At 41.6% G+C, this 15,650-nt stretch overlaps 1 protein-coding gene across 5 annotated transcripts in view; it reads left to right on the top strand.

Moving 5' to 3' along the window:
- The window catches only part of STYXL1 (serine/threonine/tyrosine interacting like 1), a 64,219-nt gene that overhangs the window by 14,656 nt on the left and 33,913 nt on the right, over nucleotides 1–15,650 (top strand). For 2 of the 5 annotated variants that reach the window (XM_036905451.2, XM_036905453.2), the window contains exons 3-4: nucleotides 5,250–5,311; nucleotides 8,692–8,830. The exons of 1 other annotated variant lie outside the window; for it this stretch is intronic. In XM_036905451.2, coding sequence (XP_036761346.1) covers nucleotides 5,250–5,311; nucleotides 8,692–8,830 — 201 coding nt within the window. Of the gene's footprint in view, nucleotides 1–5,249; nucleotides 5,312–8,691; nucleotides 8,863–15,650 lie in introns of those variants that run through there. 2 more of the 5 variants (XM_057487253.1, XM_057487254.1) reach the window with 2 other exon arrangements.

Here is a 15,650-nt window from a genome sequence, read left to right as displayed (position 1 = left end):
TGCCAAATTCAATGTCATGAAGATTTTGCCCTATGTTTTCTTCTAAGAGTTTTATACTTTTAGGCCTTATATTTAGATCACTGACCCATTGTGAGTTATTTATGTAGTATTAGATAAGGGCCAAAATTCATTCTTTTGCATGTGGATATCCAGTTTTCCCAGCACTCTTTGTTGAAAAGACTTCTGTTTGTAGTCCCTTGAGAGTCCAAATGAATTTTGGAGTAGATTTTTCTATTTCTGTAAAAAATGCCATTGGTGGTAGGGACTGCATTGAATCTGTAGATTGCTTTGAGTAGTATTCACATCTTAACACATTAAGTCTTCCAATCTATGAACACAGAATGTTTTCCTATTCATTTGTCTCTTAAATTTCTTTCAGCAACATTTTAAAGTATTCAAGTCATTTATTTCCTCAGTTAAGATAATTCTTAAGAATTTTATTCCTTCTGATACCATTGAAAATGAAATTGTTTCCTTAGTTTCCTCATCACATCATTCTTGTTAATGTATAGAAATATAACTGGTTTGTTTTGTATGTTGATTTTGTATCCTGCCACTTTTCTAAATTAATTCTAACAGTTTTTTTGGTGGAATCTTGAGGGATTTTTACATATAAAATCATATTTGCATGATTTTCCTTCTTCCTTTGCAATTTAGATACCCTTTATTTATTTTTCTTGCCTAATTGCTCTGGTATGTATGAATATTATTGATTTTTTCTGTTTTGCTTTTTAAAACTTTATTTCAACATAACTATGCTTATAGAAATACATTCATTTTGGTTAATAGAATGCAATTTAAGTTTAACTTTTCCTACACAGTTTGGACCAAAATCTTGGTACATGGTTTAAAATGTGGGAAAAAAAAAGATCTTTAATCTGGTTAATTCTTCATCCATCACAAATGTATGAAAGATACTTTATCAGATGTCACAGCAGGCAGCAAGAACCTTGAGAAATTTACCCTTGGTTTAACCTCAGAAAAATAATGTGTTGTACTCTAAAGGTTTATAAAGTTGGTGTAACAAAACATTGTTGTGATATTTCAATGCCATTTGACAAAGTTCAATCAATGGATGTGTATTGGTTGAGGGATGGAATGGGATGCTATTGGCACATGTGAAACCAGAAAAGCTATCAGATTTTGTCAAGATTGCATGTATGTTGTAAATCTACCCAAACCAAAATTCAAATAATTTCTTGAATCTGAATTAATAATATTGGTTCAATTCATCTGCTGAGGAAACGTGGTACACTAGTTGTTTTAAGTTTTTTTGATGTATGCAGAAAATAAGAAAATTAAGTTTTCTTTTCCAGCTATTCATATTTAATATTATACTACAGGCAAGGTATTCCTTCCACAGTCAGCATTCATTGGGCACATGTGTTGAGGACTACTTGGGTTTAAATTTGTATGTGGACTCATATGCAAAATAGTTCCCGAAGTTAGAGACCCCATGACTGAAATAAAATGGTCCTTAAAAAACTAGGGCAAAACATCCAGTGGTCTTTTTGATAAGAAGCCTTATCAAAAAAGGAAACAATATATCTTAAAATATCTTGAAAACCAATGTGAATATAAATTCAAAAGATAGTTAAAAGAGATCCACTTTTCATAAGACTACCTAGAATTAGATTTCCTACATAGTCTAGTATTTCAAGTTTATTACGAGTTACTGAACATCAATTTACAAATAACATTAACTTTTTTTCTAGTTTTATTGAGAAATACTTGACATACATTATTGTATAAGTTTAACAGGTACAGCACAATGGTTTGATTTACCTATATTGTGAAATGATCACATAGTAGGTTTAGTTAACCCATCATTTAATACAGGTACAACAAAAAAGTTAAAAATTTATCCTTGTGATAAGAACTCTTAAGAGTCACTCTCTTAACTTTCCCATATGTGATACAACAGTATTAACTATAGTCATCATATTGTACATTATAATATGTTAATTTTCTATTCCTTTATCAAAAGGGAAAATTCTAGCTTCAGTTCTGTTCAGTTGGGGGAAACTGATAAAATAAAGGATCCCAGCAGTTCCATGCAAATACCACATTTGTCAGATGGAAGAATGCCCAACTGGACCAGATGTTCATATACTTCTTATTGATAAAATTTTTAATAAGGACAAAAACATAGCATTAAGGTTCAGAACCTATAATTAGCCTGACAATCAAAGGCCTTGTTTTCTGGAAGCAGTCTTAAGTATTAAAGAGGAACAGTGACAATGAGCATTTTGTCTTGTTTCTCACTTTACCAATCAGTGTGTTTGCTGTAGATACTTAGTAATTTACTTATTAGGTTAAGGAATTTACCATGTATACCTAACTCACTAAGAATTTTTTCACAATGTGAATTGAAAATTTTCTGCATTGTCAAGGTTTCAAAATAGTCACAGTTGATAAAACCAGTGAATTACTTAGGTAATAGTAACAATGCACTGTGCATACACCAAAAAGACAGTTAGAAAACCAGGAGCATCCAGACTAGAACATGAAGTGAGGCTGGGGGGTGGGGGTGAGGGGGTGTGGGGCAGAGGTAGGGGTGGAGTTGGAGGGGTAGGGAGATGTGGAATGTTGTTACAAAGCAGCTGATAAAGTGATCCAGGTCAAGTTAGCCTTGCATGCAAAATAAGCTAAATTTTCTTTGTATGATTAAACTGGTTTTTGTCTGCTTGGGATTATGGGGTGGAGGGCATGGTGGGAGGGGGTGGAGGGGTGAGGGGATGATCAAGGTTCCTCTCTATTTCTGATTTTAACAGCATCTATTGAAACGAACATACACTTCCCTTTAATATCTTAATGTGATACTTCTAATATTACATAAACTTTCTCCTAGATCATGATAAGTTATTTTTTGCACACACAGTTCGATTTGACTATTATTTATTTCAAATTTTCACATCTATATAATGAGTGAAATGAGTATACTATATAGTATACTTAGTTTAACTAGTTTTTAAACCATATAGACCATTACCATTTTTTGCTCAAGATTTTATTAAGATTCATTCTGGTGATTTATATCATTATAGATTAAGATTATATTATTAAGATTCACCATATGAAGTAGTATACTATAGTTGGCTCATTTTTGTTGCTAATGTCAAAGATAAGCAAATCCAGGTACTAGTAAGGACAGATTTTAATCAGTAATATTGCAGTAGGGGAGAGTCCAATGTGAAATGAACTCCAGTTTAATTTGTATAGAGGTGACTGTGGGTTTTAAAGGGAGAGGGAGGGAGCACAGAGCTAGGGGTGTGTGTGCGGGCTTAGTACAGCTGGGAAAGTGAAAAATTACAAAACGTGTCGGGGGCTGTCCACATGAAACCAGTGTGGGTTAGCTAACTGACACTTATCAAAATTAGGTTCCTACCTCCCACGGAGGCTGGGAGACGGGGTCCCTGTCCAAAGGTATTGGCTGGAACAAACAGTGAGTTCTTTTGGCAGCCTTGAGTTATCTCAGGCAGGTGCTTTAAAGGGGGCTGGGGTCGGCCTAGGGATGTGGCCTCCAGCTGTTTGCAAAGATGTCTTAAAATGAAGATATCCTCAGATAATGTATCTTCAGATGTTTGGAGGTTTTTTTCTCTACTCATTTATGAGTTCTTAATAAATTCTGGATACAAGTCTTTTTTAGTTATTTGTATTATAGATATTGTCTCTATAGCTCACTGTTTTACTTTTTTAATGTTGATTTTTAATGAAAAGCGATAGAAGTTCTAACTTGTAGTGGGATTAGATTCATCAGTCTTTTATTTTCTGGCTAGCTCTTTCTTATGTCTTTAAAAAAAAATAGACTTTATTTTTCAGAGTAGTTTTAGGTTCACAGCAAAATTGAGCAGAAAGTTCAAGAGTTCCTGTATGCCCCATCCTCTACCTCCAAACATAGCCTCCCTAACTACCACCATTCCATACCAGAGTGATATTTTTTTACAGTTGATGAACCTGTATTGACACATTATTACTATCCAAAGCCCACAGTTTACATTAGGTGGTGTACATTTTATGGGTTTTGACAAATATACAGTGACATGTATCCATCATTACAGTATCATATAGAATAGTTTTGCATTAAAAATCCTCTATGCTCTGCCCTTTCATTTACTCTCCCCCTGTAAGCCTGGCAACCATTGTGATCTTACTGTCGCCATAGTTTTTTTATTTTCAGGAATGTCATATGCTTGGAATCATGTAGTACGTGTCCTTTAAAGATTGGCTTCTTTCCCTGAAATGTGCATTTAGCTTTCTTCTTTGTCTTTTCATGGCTCAATAGCTTGTTTCTTTTTAGTGCTTAATAATATTCCATTGTCTGGATGGACCACAGTTTATCCATTCACCATCTTTAGGACATTTTGGTTGCTTTCAAATTTTGACAGTTAAGAAAAAAACTGCTATAGACATCTGTGGTCATAAGTTTTCAACTAATTCGGGTAAATACAAAGGAACAGGATTGCTGATAAGAGTGCATATTTAGTTTTGTTAGGAACTGCCCAACTGTCCACCAAAGTGGCTATACCATTTTGCATTCCTACCAGCAATGAATGAGAGTTCCAGTTACTCCACATCCTCACCAGCATTTGGTATTATCTGTGTTTTGGATTTTTGACACCCTAATGGGTGTATAGAGATATCTCTTTGTTTTAATTTGCGTTTCCATGAGGACATAGAGTGTGGAACATTTTTCATATGCTTATTTGTTATCTGTATATCTTCTTCGGTGTGGTGTGTCTGTCATATCTTTTGCCCAGTTTAAAATCAGGTCATTTGCTTTCTTAATTGTTAGATTTTAAGAATTCTTTGTATATTTTGGATAATAGTTCTTTTTAGGATTTATGCATGAGGCTCTCTTCGTGTTCCATGTTCCTCTCACCTTTGAGGATCTCAATACCATACCTTCTGTCATAGCAGGGCCATTAGAACCTCAGCTCCTAGGTTCTAGAGTCTGAATTTGGGTTGAAATTTCATGCAGCATTTAGTTTGAGCTCACTCTGACTTTGATTTCTCCCCCTCCCACTTTTTGGACCTAAGTCAAAGATACAAAGTCTCACCACCTTTTAAGGGGATGTATGGATATGGATGTGAAGTGGCAGGGGAGCCATGTGGGCAACTGCCCATAACTATTCCTTATTGCCAAACAAATATATGTTGATGATAATGATGTAAGTACTCTATGGAGTTTGGTCATGTGTTCCTTTGCAAATACATGCTTTAAAAAATTAATTGCTTTTCCTTTTCAGATGTGCGTTCCAAGCGGGAATATGATGAAAGCCATGTGATTACAGCCCGTAGAGTGAAGAAGGTACACCAGCAGAGTCGGAATCCAGGGAGGCTGGCTGCCTTACGGGAGTGGGGGGAGAATGAGGATTTTACCTTAGATCAGGAGGTAGTACCTGCTGTTGGACACTGGGCACAGAGGCAGGACCACCCTTGTGCATCCCCCTTGATGTCTCCCACACTCCCAAAGTGTCACAAGACCCCCCATCATGGTCAACAGCTTCACTGAGCAAATATTGATAAAATTTCTTGACATGCCAGGCAGTGTCCCAGACCCTGGGGATACACAGAATGCAAGATGCCCTTGGTCCATTGTCTTATGTTCCACTTAGGTAGCTGACAGTAAACCACAGAGATAATTACTATAATCCAAAGATGGAAGTGCCTCCTTTCTCTTCCCCTTCCTTTCTCCATTCCAACTTTTCTAGAAGCCAGCCCTGCATGCACCCTTCATGACCCCGTCCTGTAGGAGGCCCTGTTCTCCATGCCCAGAGGGTGTCTTCTCTCTCGTATCATTGCCATGCCTGGCAGCCTTCACCAGGATCCACCTCTGACCTCTGTGCTCCTGACCACATTCCCCGCCCTTGACTCCCAAGTTCTCTCTCACTTCACTGATTTCCTCTCTCTTTGGTTCAACTTCATTTTCTCCTGTTGCTGCTGAAAGAAACCCACTGGCCTGTCCTTGTTCTTCTCCATACCTGCCAGTGCATTTTCTCACTCAGATTTCACCCAAGCTTCCAGCTTCAGCTGTCCAGCTACAGTTAGCTCTCCTGTCCATTTTACTTCTAGAATTTTGTCTTGCCACCCCCCCACATCCCACCCTGACCCATTCTTACTGCCACTGTGCCATTAGGCACCCACCATGGCCCTCCCCCACACACGTCTTGACAGGGAGCATGGGCCCAGGCCCAGGCATTGTTCCAGGACAGGCTTGCTGCCCAATACTGCCTTCCCCACCCCAACCCATCATCATCTTCTTTTTACCTCCCTGGGATTTCAGGTCTCTGGCTCTCAATCCCCATTTCACGCATTTCTCTGCTTTCTGTAGCCTGCTCAGAGTCCTGATGTGATGCATCACCCTTGGCCTCCAGCTCAGCTTTCAAGTCTGCTTATTCCTTTGATTCTGGCAGCACCCCCGGTGTGGAAAAGAGCTCTTCTCTGCCTCAGCCAGGCTGATACCTCTCGCCTCCCCACCTCAGCTTTCCTGCCTCAAATCACAGGCCTCAGGGACCCCCAGCCCCAGCAGAACACAGTGCCCACCTCGGCCTTCCCAGATCCGATTCCACCTCCCTTCTCATCCCCATCTTGACTCCTCAACAATGCAACCCTACTGCATCGCCGTGGTCTAAGATGCACATGTTTTAACATTTCTGAAATTGGAACATGTCCTATAACTGATTGGCACTCTTGATGCCAAGCATCTTTTTTTCCAAGGAGTTGTAGTAGATACCTGTGGTAGAATCCAGATGCCTGTTCTGCCTGGGACCTGCCCCCTGCCCTATTTTTTAAGATGATGTCCTCCTTGTCCTGCTCAAACTACAGGGAGCCTAGAGGTGCTCCCTAAAATAGTATCTGGATTTGGCCACAGTGGTTGGCTACAGGCCTAGGATGAAAATAGCAAATCAGAATTGGAATTAGAGAAGGTGGCTCTTTCTGTTCAAGTGCTGGAGTTTGGAGGATAGGAGTCTGAGCATTGCTGGTGGCCAGGACTCAGGCTTCCAGAGAAAGTTGTTTGAGAAGGTGGAGTCAGTGTGCAGGGAAAGCAGGGAGGAGGGGCACCTGTGAGGGCAGTCTGGGCTTTAGAGCCCCGCCTCAAGTTTTCCGGGGTACCAGCTGGTCCCCACTCTCCCTGAAGTATTGTTATATGCCAATAAATCCCTCCTTTTGCGTATCCTCCTGATGGCAACTATTATTAAATGGGTGGCACATCTTAGGACAAATGGTCTCTTAAAATGTAGGAAATACAGTGTGTGTGAGCCTCTGGACACACTGCTGTCTATGAGCACAGGGATGTGCGTGCTTTGCTCACTGCTGTATCCTGGATGCTCAGCTTGGTCTCTGGTATCTGGTAGGTTGTTGACTTAATGGCATGACCAGAATCTGTTGCTTCTGCCTGGACACTCCAACCCTTGTCCATCTTGCAAACTTCTACTCACTCTTGTGGGCTCATCTCAAATGCCTCCTGCTCGGTGCGGACTCTCTGAGTCCCTGAGGCCGACTCAGGCATTTCCCTTTTCTGTTTTGAATCTCTCTATCCCAGAACCTCACACAGCATAGTGCAAAGTGGGTCCTCAGTGAGTGTTTATTGAACAGACCACCAAAAGTCCAGCCGTGTCTCTCCTGCTTGCCCACCTGCTCCAGTGTCCCTGGGCTGACCACACCTCTCCTCTTCCTTGTGTTCTTCTCCACACCCAGAGCCCCACTTCCCTGCAGGGCACTTGTCTAAATCCTGCTTGTCCTCTGAGCACCATCTGTCTTGTGATTCCTTTAGACAAACAGGATCCCTCCCCTTTGAGTCCCAGAGTGCTTCCCTGGTTGGACCTCCGTGGGCCTCACCTCACTGTCTTGTAGGCAGTAGATGTGCTCTCGTCCCATCCCACTTGTTAGGGCCTTGGTGTCAGCTGGACAAGATTGTAAGGGATGGAGTCAGGCTCAGGTGCCTCTGAATAGTGGGGGCTTCCTGGAAGCATTGAGAACAAATGAAGGCTAACCTCTCAGCTGCTGCCTACCAGGCCTCCCTGAGCTCAGAAACACCCTGTGGGACCCTGGACAGTTCTGGTACTGCAGGAGCTCATCACCTCCTTAGCAGAAAGCATCTGCCATCCACCATTATGGCGACAGCCTCTCCCCAGCTACTCCTTATGACTTCATGGTTTCTGTTTGTCCATTTCTTTTCTTAACCATATTTATGGCTAACCATGTGCTGGGCCCTGTTATAGAAGCTCAGGATACATCAGTGACTGTGAAGGGGCCAAAGCTCCCGCTCTCAACGAGCTCATAGTCTGCCTTGTCAAAGGTGCTTGTTCATGCCTTCTGCTTAGTGTTCTCTCTGTGGCAGAGTTTGGATTTGGTCCCCATTGCCAACCACTGACCCCCAGAGAGATGATGCCATCGGTTCAGTTGGCCACAGTTGATCTGATGGCACTCGTGGCCTGGGCTGTAGACAGCTATTCTGTGACCAGGCACCTATCTGCGGTCGACTTTGCTGTGATCAGCTTTTCACAGCAGCGGGTGTGGGTGTGGCAGGTCCCTGAAACCCAGTGGATTCTCTGGTCCAATCTCGGTGCCTCCGTGCCTGTGTGTGTGATCAGGGGAGCGGGCCCTGTCCTATGTCCAGTTCTGCCTGGGGCTGCTGTGCCGGGAACACTTGAACTTGCCAACGGGCCTCTCTTGTGGTTATGTTAGAAGGCAAATGAATACCTTATCCCGGAGTCTGTGGATCTGGAGTGTGTGAGATACTGCGTGGTGTACGATGACAGCACCAGCATGCTGGAGATGGCCCTGAAACACAGTGATGATGACAGCTCTGATGGCAGCACAGACAGTGAGTGTTTACAGTAGCAACAAGCATAATAGGTAAGTTATTGAATGCTTTTGCCAGGCACCAGGAACCACGCACAGTGCTCTGCCAGGGTCAATGCGTGCAGTTTGCAGAACAACTGTATGAGGGCAGCAATGCTAAGACTTGGGAAGGGTCTGTGATTTTTTCTTTCTTGCAAGATGACAGGTGAGCCTGCCACAGTTTCACGGATGCTGGCAGAAGACATGAAGCTCCTGGGACAGAGACAAAGGACTTTATTACTCAGAGTCATAAGAATAGCCAGAATGTCATGTTCCTGCCCTGGTGCCCCCAGCTCCAGCTCTCACAGGGTGACCTTCTGGGGGCTAAGTAACACCTTGCTGTGCAGTGGGTTGTATGATAGGAAAAGTGAGTTCAGGGGCCTGAATCTTTCATGGTGGGCAGAAATCCTGCCTACCTTGGCTCTGGAGGGAGAAACGGTCTGTGTCTTCCAAGACTGTTACACATATATCCTGGAAAAGCCGGTACCTTTGTTCAAAGGACATGTATAAATAAACATGAGATACCGTGGAGGATTGTCTCCTAACAGGTAACATCTCTATCTTATAAAGATGGGAAATTGAGACCTGGAAAGGTGAAGTAACTCACCCAATGTTTCATACCTGGTGAGTTATCTATTGCTGTGTAACAAGTTATCCCCAAACTCAGTAGCTTAAGGCAGCCAGTGTTAATTATTTCATAGTTTCTGTGGGTCTAGAATTCCGAAGCAGCTTAGCTGGGAGGTTCTGGCACAGCGTCTCTCTTGAGGTTGTGATCAAGATGTCAGCCAGGGCTACTGTCATGTGAAGGCTTGACTGGGCCAGGATATGCATCCAAGATGACGCCTTCATGTGGGTATGGGCAGGAGGCCTTAGTTTCACTCTGGCTGGTTGGCAGGAGGCCTCAGTTCCTCACCTCGTGGTTCTCTCCCTGGGACTGTTTGGATGGCCTCACGACATGGCAGCTGGTTTCCTCCAGAGCAAGTGATCCAAGACAGCAAGAGAGCAAGGGAAAGCCACATGCCTTTAATGATGTAGTCTTGGGACTTAAACACAGTCATTTCTGCCATATTCTGTCCATTAGAAGCAAGTTACCGAGTACAGCTGAGCCTCAAGTAGAAGGGAATTAGACTCACCCTTTTAAGGGAGGAGTTATGAAATAATTTGTGGGTGTATTTTATTTATTTATTTTTATTTATTTATTTTGGTAACATTAATCTACAATTACATGAAGAACATTATGTTTACTAGGCTCCCCCCTTCACCAAGTCCCCCCCACATACCCTTTCACAGTCACTGTCCATCTGCGTAGTAAGATGCTATAGAATCACTACTTGTCTTCTCTGTGTTGCACAGCCCTCCCCGTACCCCCCCCACACTATACATGCTAATCGTAATGCCCTCTTTCTTTTTCCCCACCCTTATCCCTCCCATCCTCCCTAGTCCCTTTCCCTTTGGTAACTATTAGTCCATTCTTGAGTTCTGTGATTCTGCTGCTTTTTTGTTCCTTCAGTTTTCTTTTGTTCTTATACTCCACAGATGAGTGAAATCATTTGGTACTTGTCCTTCTCCACTTGGCTTATTTCACTGAGCATAATTCCCTCTAGCTCCATCCATGTTGTTGTGAATGGTAGGATCTGTTTTTTTCTTATGGCTGCTTAATATTCCATTGTGTATATGTAGCACATCTTCTTTATCCATTCATCTACTGATGGACATTTAGGTTGCTTCCATTTCTTGGCTATTGTAAACAGTGCAGCGATAAACATAGGGGTGCATCTGTCTTTTTCAAACTGGAGTGCTGCATTCTTAGGGTAAATTCCTAGAAGTGGAATTCCTGGGTCAAATGGTATTTCTATTTTGAGCATTCTGAGGAACCTCCATACTGCTTTCCACAATGGTTGAACTAGTTTACATTCCCACCAGCAGTGTAGGAGGGTTCCCCTTTCTCCACAACCTTGCCAACATTTGTTGTTGTTTGTCTTTTTGATGATGGCGATCCTTACTGGTGTGAGGTGATATTTCATTGTGGTTTTAATTTGCATTTCTCTGATGACAAGCGATGTGGAACATCTTTTCATGTGCCTGTTGGCCATCTGGATTTCTTCTTTAGAGAACTGTCTATTCAGCTCCTCTGCCCATTTTTTAATTGGATTATTTGCTTTTTGTTTGTTGAGGTGTGTGAGCTCTTTATATATTTTGTATGTCAATCCTTTATCGGATCTGTCATTTATGAATATGTTCTCCCATACTGTAGGATACCTTTTTGTTCTATTGATGGTGTCCTTTGCTGTACAGAAGCTTTTCAGCTTGATATAGTCCCACTTGTTCATTTTTGCCTTTGTTTCCCTTGCCTGGGGAGATATGTTCATGAAGAAATCACTCATGTTTATGTCCATGAGACTTTTGCCTGTTTTTTTCGAAGAGTTTTATGGTTTCATGACTTACATTCAGGTCTTTGATCCATTTTGAGTTTACTTTTGTGTATGGGGTTAGACAGTGATCCAGTTTCATTCTCTTACATGTAGCTGTCCAGTTTTGCCAGCACCATCTGTTGAAGAGACTGTCATTTCCCCATTGTATGTCCATGGCTCCTTTGTCGTGTATTAATTGGCCATATATGTTTGGGTTAATGTCTGGAGTCTCTATTCTGTTCCACTGGTCTGTGGCTCTGTTCTTGTGCCAGTACCAAATTGTCTTGATTACTGTGGCTGGCTTTGTAGTAGAGCTTGAAGTTGGGGAGTGAGATCCCCCCTACTTTATTCTTCCTTCTCAGGATTGCTTTGGCTATTCGGGATCTTTGACGGTTCCATATGAATTTTTGAACTATTTGTTCCAGTTCATTGAAGAATGCTGTTGGTAATTTGATAGGGATTGCTTCGAATCTGTTATTGCTTTGGGCAGGATGGCCATTTTGACGATATTAATTCTTTCTAGCCAGGAGCATGGGATGAGTTTCCATTTGTTAGTGACCTCTTTAATTTCTCTTAAGAGTGTTTTGTAGTTTTCAAGGTATAGGTCTTTCACTTCCTTGGTTAGGTTTATTCCTAGGTATTTTATCCTTTTTGATGCAATTATGAATGGAATTGTTTTCCTGATTTCACTTTCTATTAGTTCATTGTTAGTGTCTAGGAAAGCTACAGATTTCTGTGTGTTAATTCTGTATCCTGCAACTTTGCTGAATTCCGATATTAGTTCTAGTAGTTTTGCAGTGGAGTCTTTAGGGTTTTTTATGTACAATATCATGTCATCTACAAATAGTGACAGATTGACTTCTTCTTTACCAATCTGGATTCCTTGTATTTCTTTGTTTTGTCTAATTGCTGTGGCTAGGACCTCCAGTACTATGTTGAATAACAGTGGGGAGAGTGGGCATCCCTGTCTTGTTCCCAATCTCCGAGGAAAAGCTTTCAGCCTCTCGCTGTTCAGTATGATGTTAGCTGTGGGTTTATCATATATGGCCTTTATTATGTTGAGGTACTTGCCCTCTATGCCCATTTTGTTGAGAGTTTTTATCATGAATGGATGTTGAATTTTGTCGAATGCTTTTTCAGCATCTATGGAGATGATCATGTGATTTTTGTCCTTCTTTTTGTTGATGTGGTGGATGATGTTGATGGATTTTCGAATGTTGTACCATCCTTGCATCCCTGGGATGAATCCCACTTGGTCATGGTGTATGATCCTCTTGATGTATTTTTGAATTCAGTTTGTTAATATTTTGTTGAGTATTTTTGCATCTACGTTCATCAGGGATATTGGTGTGTAGTTTTCTTTTTTGGTGCGGTCTTTGCCTGGTTTTGGTATTAGGGTGATGTTGGTTGGCTTCATAGAGTGAGTTGGGAGTATTCCCTCTTCTATTTTTTGGAAAACTTTAAGGAGAATGGGTGTTATGTCTTCTCTGTATGTCTGATAAAATTCCGAGGTAAATCCATCTGGCCTGTGGGTTTTGTTCTTGGTTAGTTTTTTGATTACCGCTTCAGTTTTGTTGCTGATAATTGGTCTGTTTAGATTTTCTGTTTCTTTCTGGGTCAGCCTTGGAAGGTTGTATTTTTCTAGGAAGTTGTCCATTTTTCCTAGGTTTTCCAGCTTTTAGCATATAGGTTTTCATAGTATTCTCTAATAATTCTTTGTATTTCTGTGGGGGCCATCATGATTTTTCCTTTCTCGTTTCTGATTCTGTTGATGTGTGTTGACTCTCTTTTTCTCTTAATAAGTCTGGCTTAAGGCTTATCTATTTTGTTGATTTTCTTGAAGAACCAGCTCTTGGTTTCACTGATTTTTTTCTATTGTTTTATTCTTCTCAATTTAATTTATTTATTCTCTGATCTTTATTATGTCCCTCCGTCTGCTGACCTTAGGCCTCATTTGTTCTTCTTTTTCCAATTTCGATAATTGTGACATTAGACTATTCATTTGGGATTGATCTTCCTTCTTTAAATATGCCTGGATTGCTGTATACTTTCCTCTTAAGACTGCTTTTGCAGCATCCCACAGGAGTTGGGGCTTTGTGTTGTTGTTGTCCTTTGTTTCCATATATTGCTGGATCCCCATTTTAATTTGGTCATTGATCCATTGATTATTTAGGAGCATGTTGTTAAGCCTCCATGTGTTTGTGAGCCTTTTTGCTTTCTTTGTACAATTTATTTCTAGTTTTATACCTTTGTGGTCTGAAAAGTTGGTTGGTAGGATTTCAATCTTTTGGAATTTATTGAGGTTCTTTTTGTGGCCTAGTATGTGGTCTATTCTGGAGAATGTTCCATGTGCACTTGAGAAGAATGTGTATCCTGTTGCTTTTAGATGTAGAGTTCTATAGCTGTCTATTAGGTCCATCTGTTCTAGTGTGGTTGTTCAGTGCCTCTGTGTCCTTACTTATTTTCTGTCTGGTGGATCTGTCCTTTGGAGTGAGTGGTGTGTTAAAGTCTCCCAAAATGAATGCATTGCATTCTATTTCCTCCTTTAATTCTGTTAGTATTTGTTTCACATATATTGGTGCTCCTATATTGGGTGCATTTATGTTTATAATGGTTATATCCTCTTTTTGGACTGAGCCCTTTATCATTATGTAATGTCCTTCTTTATCTCTTGTTACTTTCTTTATTTTGAAGTCTATTTTGTCTGATACTAGTATTGCAACACCTGCTTTTTTCTCTCTGTTGTTCGCATGAAATATCTTTCTCCATCCCTTGACTTTTAATCTGTGCATGTCTTTGGGTTTGAGGTGAGTCTCTTGTAAGCGGCATATAGATGGGTCTTGCTTTTTTATCCATTCTGTTGCTCTGTGTCTTTTGATTGGTGCATTCAGTCCATTTACATTTAGGGTGATTATTGAAAGATAATGTACTTATTGCCGTTGCAGGCTTTAGATTTGTGGTTACCAAAGGTTCAAGGTTAGCTTGTTTACTACCTTACTGTCTGACCTCACTTGCTTATTGAGCTGTTATAAATACAGTCTGATGATTCTTTCCCTTCTTTTTCCTCCTCCTCCATTCTTCATATGTTGGGTGTTTTGTTCTGTGCTCTTTTTAGGAGTGCTCCCATCTAGAGCAGTCCCTCTAAGATTCCCTGTAGAGGTGGTTTGTGGGAGGCAAATTCCCTCAACTTTTGCTTGTCTGGGAATTGTTTAATCCCTCCTTCATATTTAAATGATAATCGTGCTGGGTACAGTATCCTTGGTTCAAGACCCTTCTGTTTCATTGCAGTAAATATATCATGCCATTCTCTTCTGGCCTGTAAGGTTTCTGTTGAGAAGTCTGATGATAGCCTGATGGGTTTTCCTTTGTAGGTGACCTTTTTTCTCTCTCTGGCTGCCTTTAATACTCTGTCCTTGTCCTTGATCTTTGCCGTTTTAATTATTATGTGTCTTGGTGTTGTCCTCTTTGGATCCTGTCTCTCGGGAGTTCTGTGTGCCTCCGTAGTCTGAGAAACTGTTTCCTCCCCCAGTTTCGGGAAGTTCTCAGCAATTATTTCTTCAAAGACACTTTCTATCCCTTTTTCTCTGTCTTCTTCCTCTGGTACCCCTATAATGTAGGTATTGTTCCTTTTGGATTGGTCACACAGTTCTCTTAATATCATTTCATTCCTGGAGATCCTTTTATCTCTCTCTGTGTCAGCTTCTGTGCATTCCTGTTCTCTGGTTTCTATTCCATCAATGGCCTCTTGCATCTTATCCATTCTGCTTATAAATCCTTCCAGAGTTTGCTTCACTTCTGTAATCTCCCTCCAGACGTCTGTAATCTCCCTCCAGACTTCATCCCTTAGCTCTTGCATATTTCTCTGCAGCTTTGTCAGCATGCTTATGATTTTTATTTTGAATTCTTTTTCAGGGAGACTGGTTAGGTCTGCGTCTGCAGATCCTTTCTCAGGTGTTTGAAGTGTCTTGGACTGGACCAAATTTTTTTGCCTTTTCAAGGTGATAGCAGTGGCTGTAGGCAGGTTGCGGGTGTGTCAACTGGGAGAAGAAAGTCCTTTCCTGCTTGCTGGATACCTTGCCCTTCTCCGCTGCCTGTGACGGTTACCCGCACTCCTGGAGCAGCCACCGGGTTAGTCCCCTAAGCTGCTGTGGGCGGGGTGTCCGTCAGAGCGGCACGGAGCCTTTCGGGGAGTGGCAGGCACACCAGGTGCGCTCCTCCGTGCTAGTGGCGACCCTGCTGGGCAGCTCTGTGCCAGCAGTGGCCTTTGGGTCTGGCCCAGGCGGCTGTGCCTTGGGCTGGGATTCCAGTTGGCTGCTGGGTGCGCGCCTGCTCCCTCTGGCTCCACTGCAGGTGTGCATGGGCCTCTGCCGGGCTCCTCTGGCTCCGTGCCAC

Source organism: Manis pentadactyla, chromosome 10 (assembly GCF_030020395.1).
Source record: "Manis pentadactyla isolate mManPen7 chromosome 10, mManPen7.hap1, whole genome shotgun sequence".
Classification (NCBI taxonomy): Eukaryota; Metazoa; Chordata; class Mammalia; order Pholidota; family Manidae; genus Manis; species Manis pentadactyla.
The sequence above is the reverse complement of the archived record's forward strand: the minus strand, read 5'-3'. Positions and strand labels throughout refer to the sequence as shown.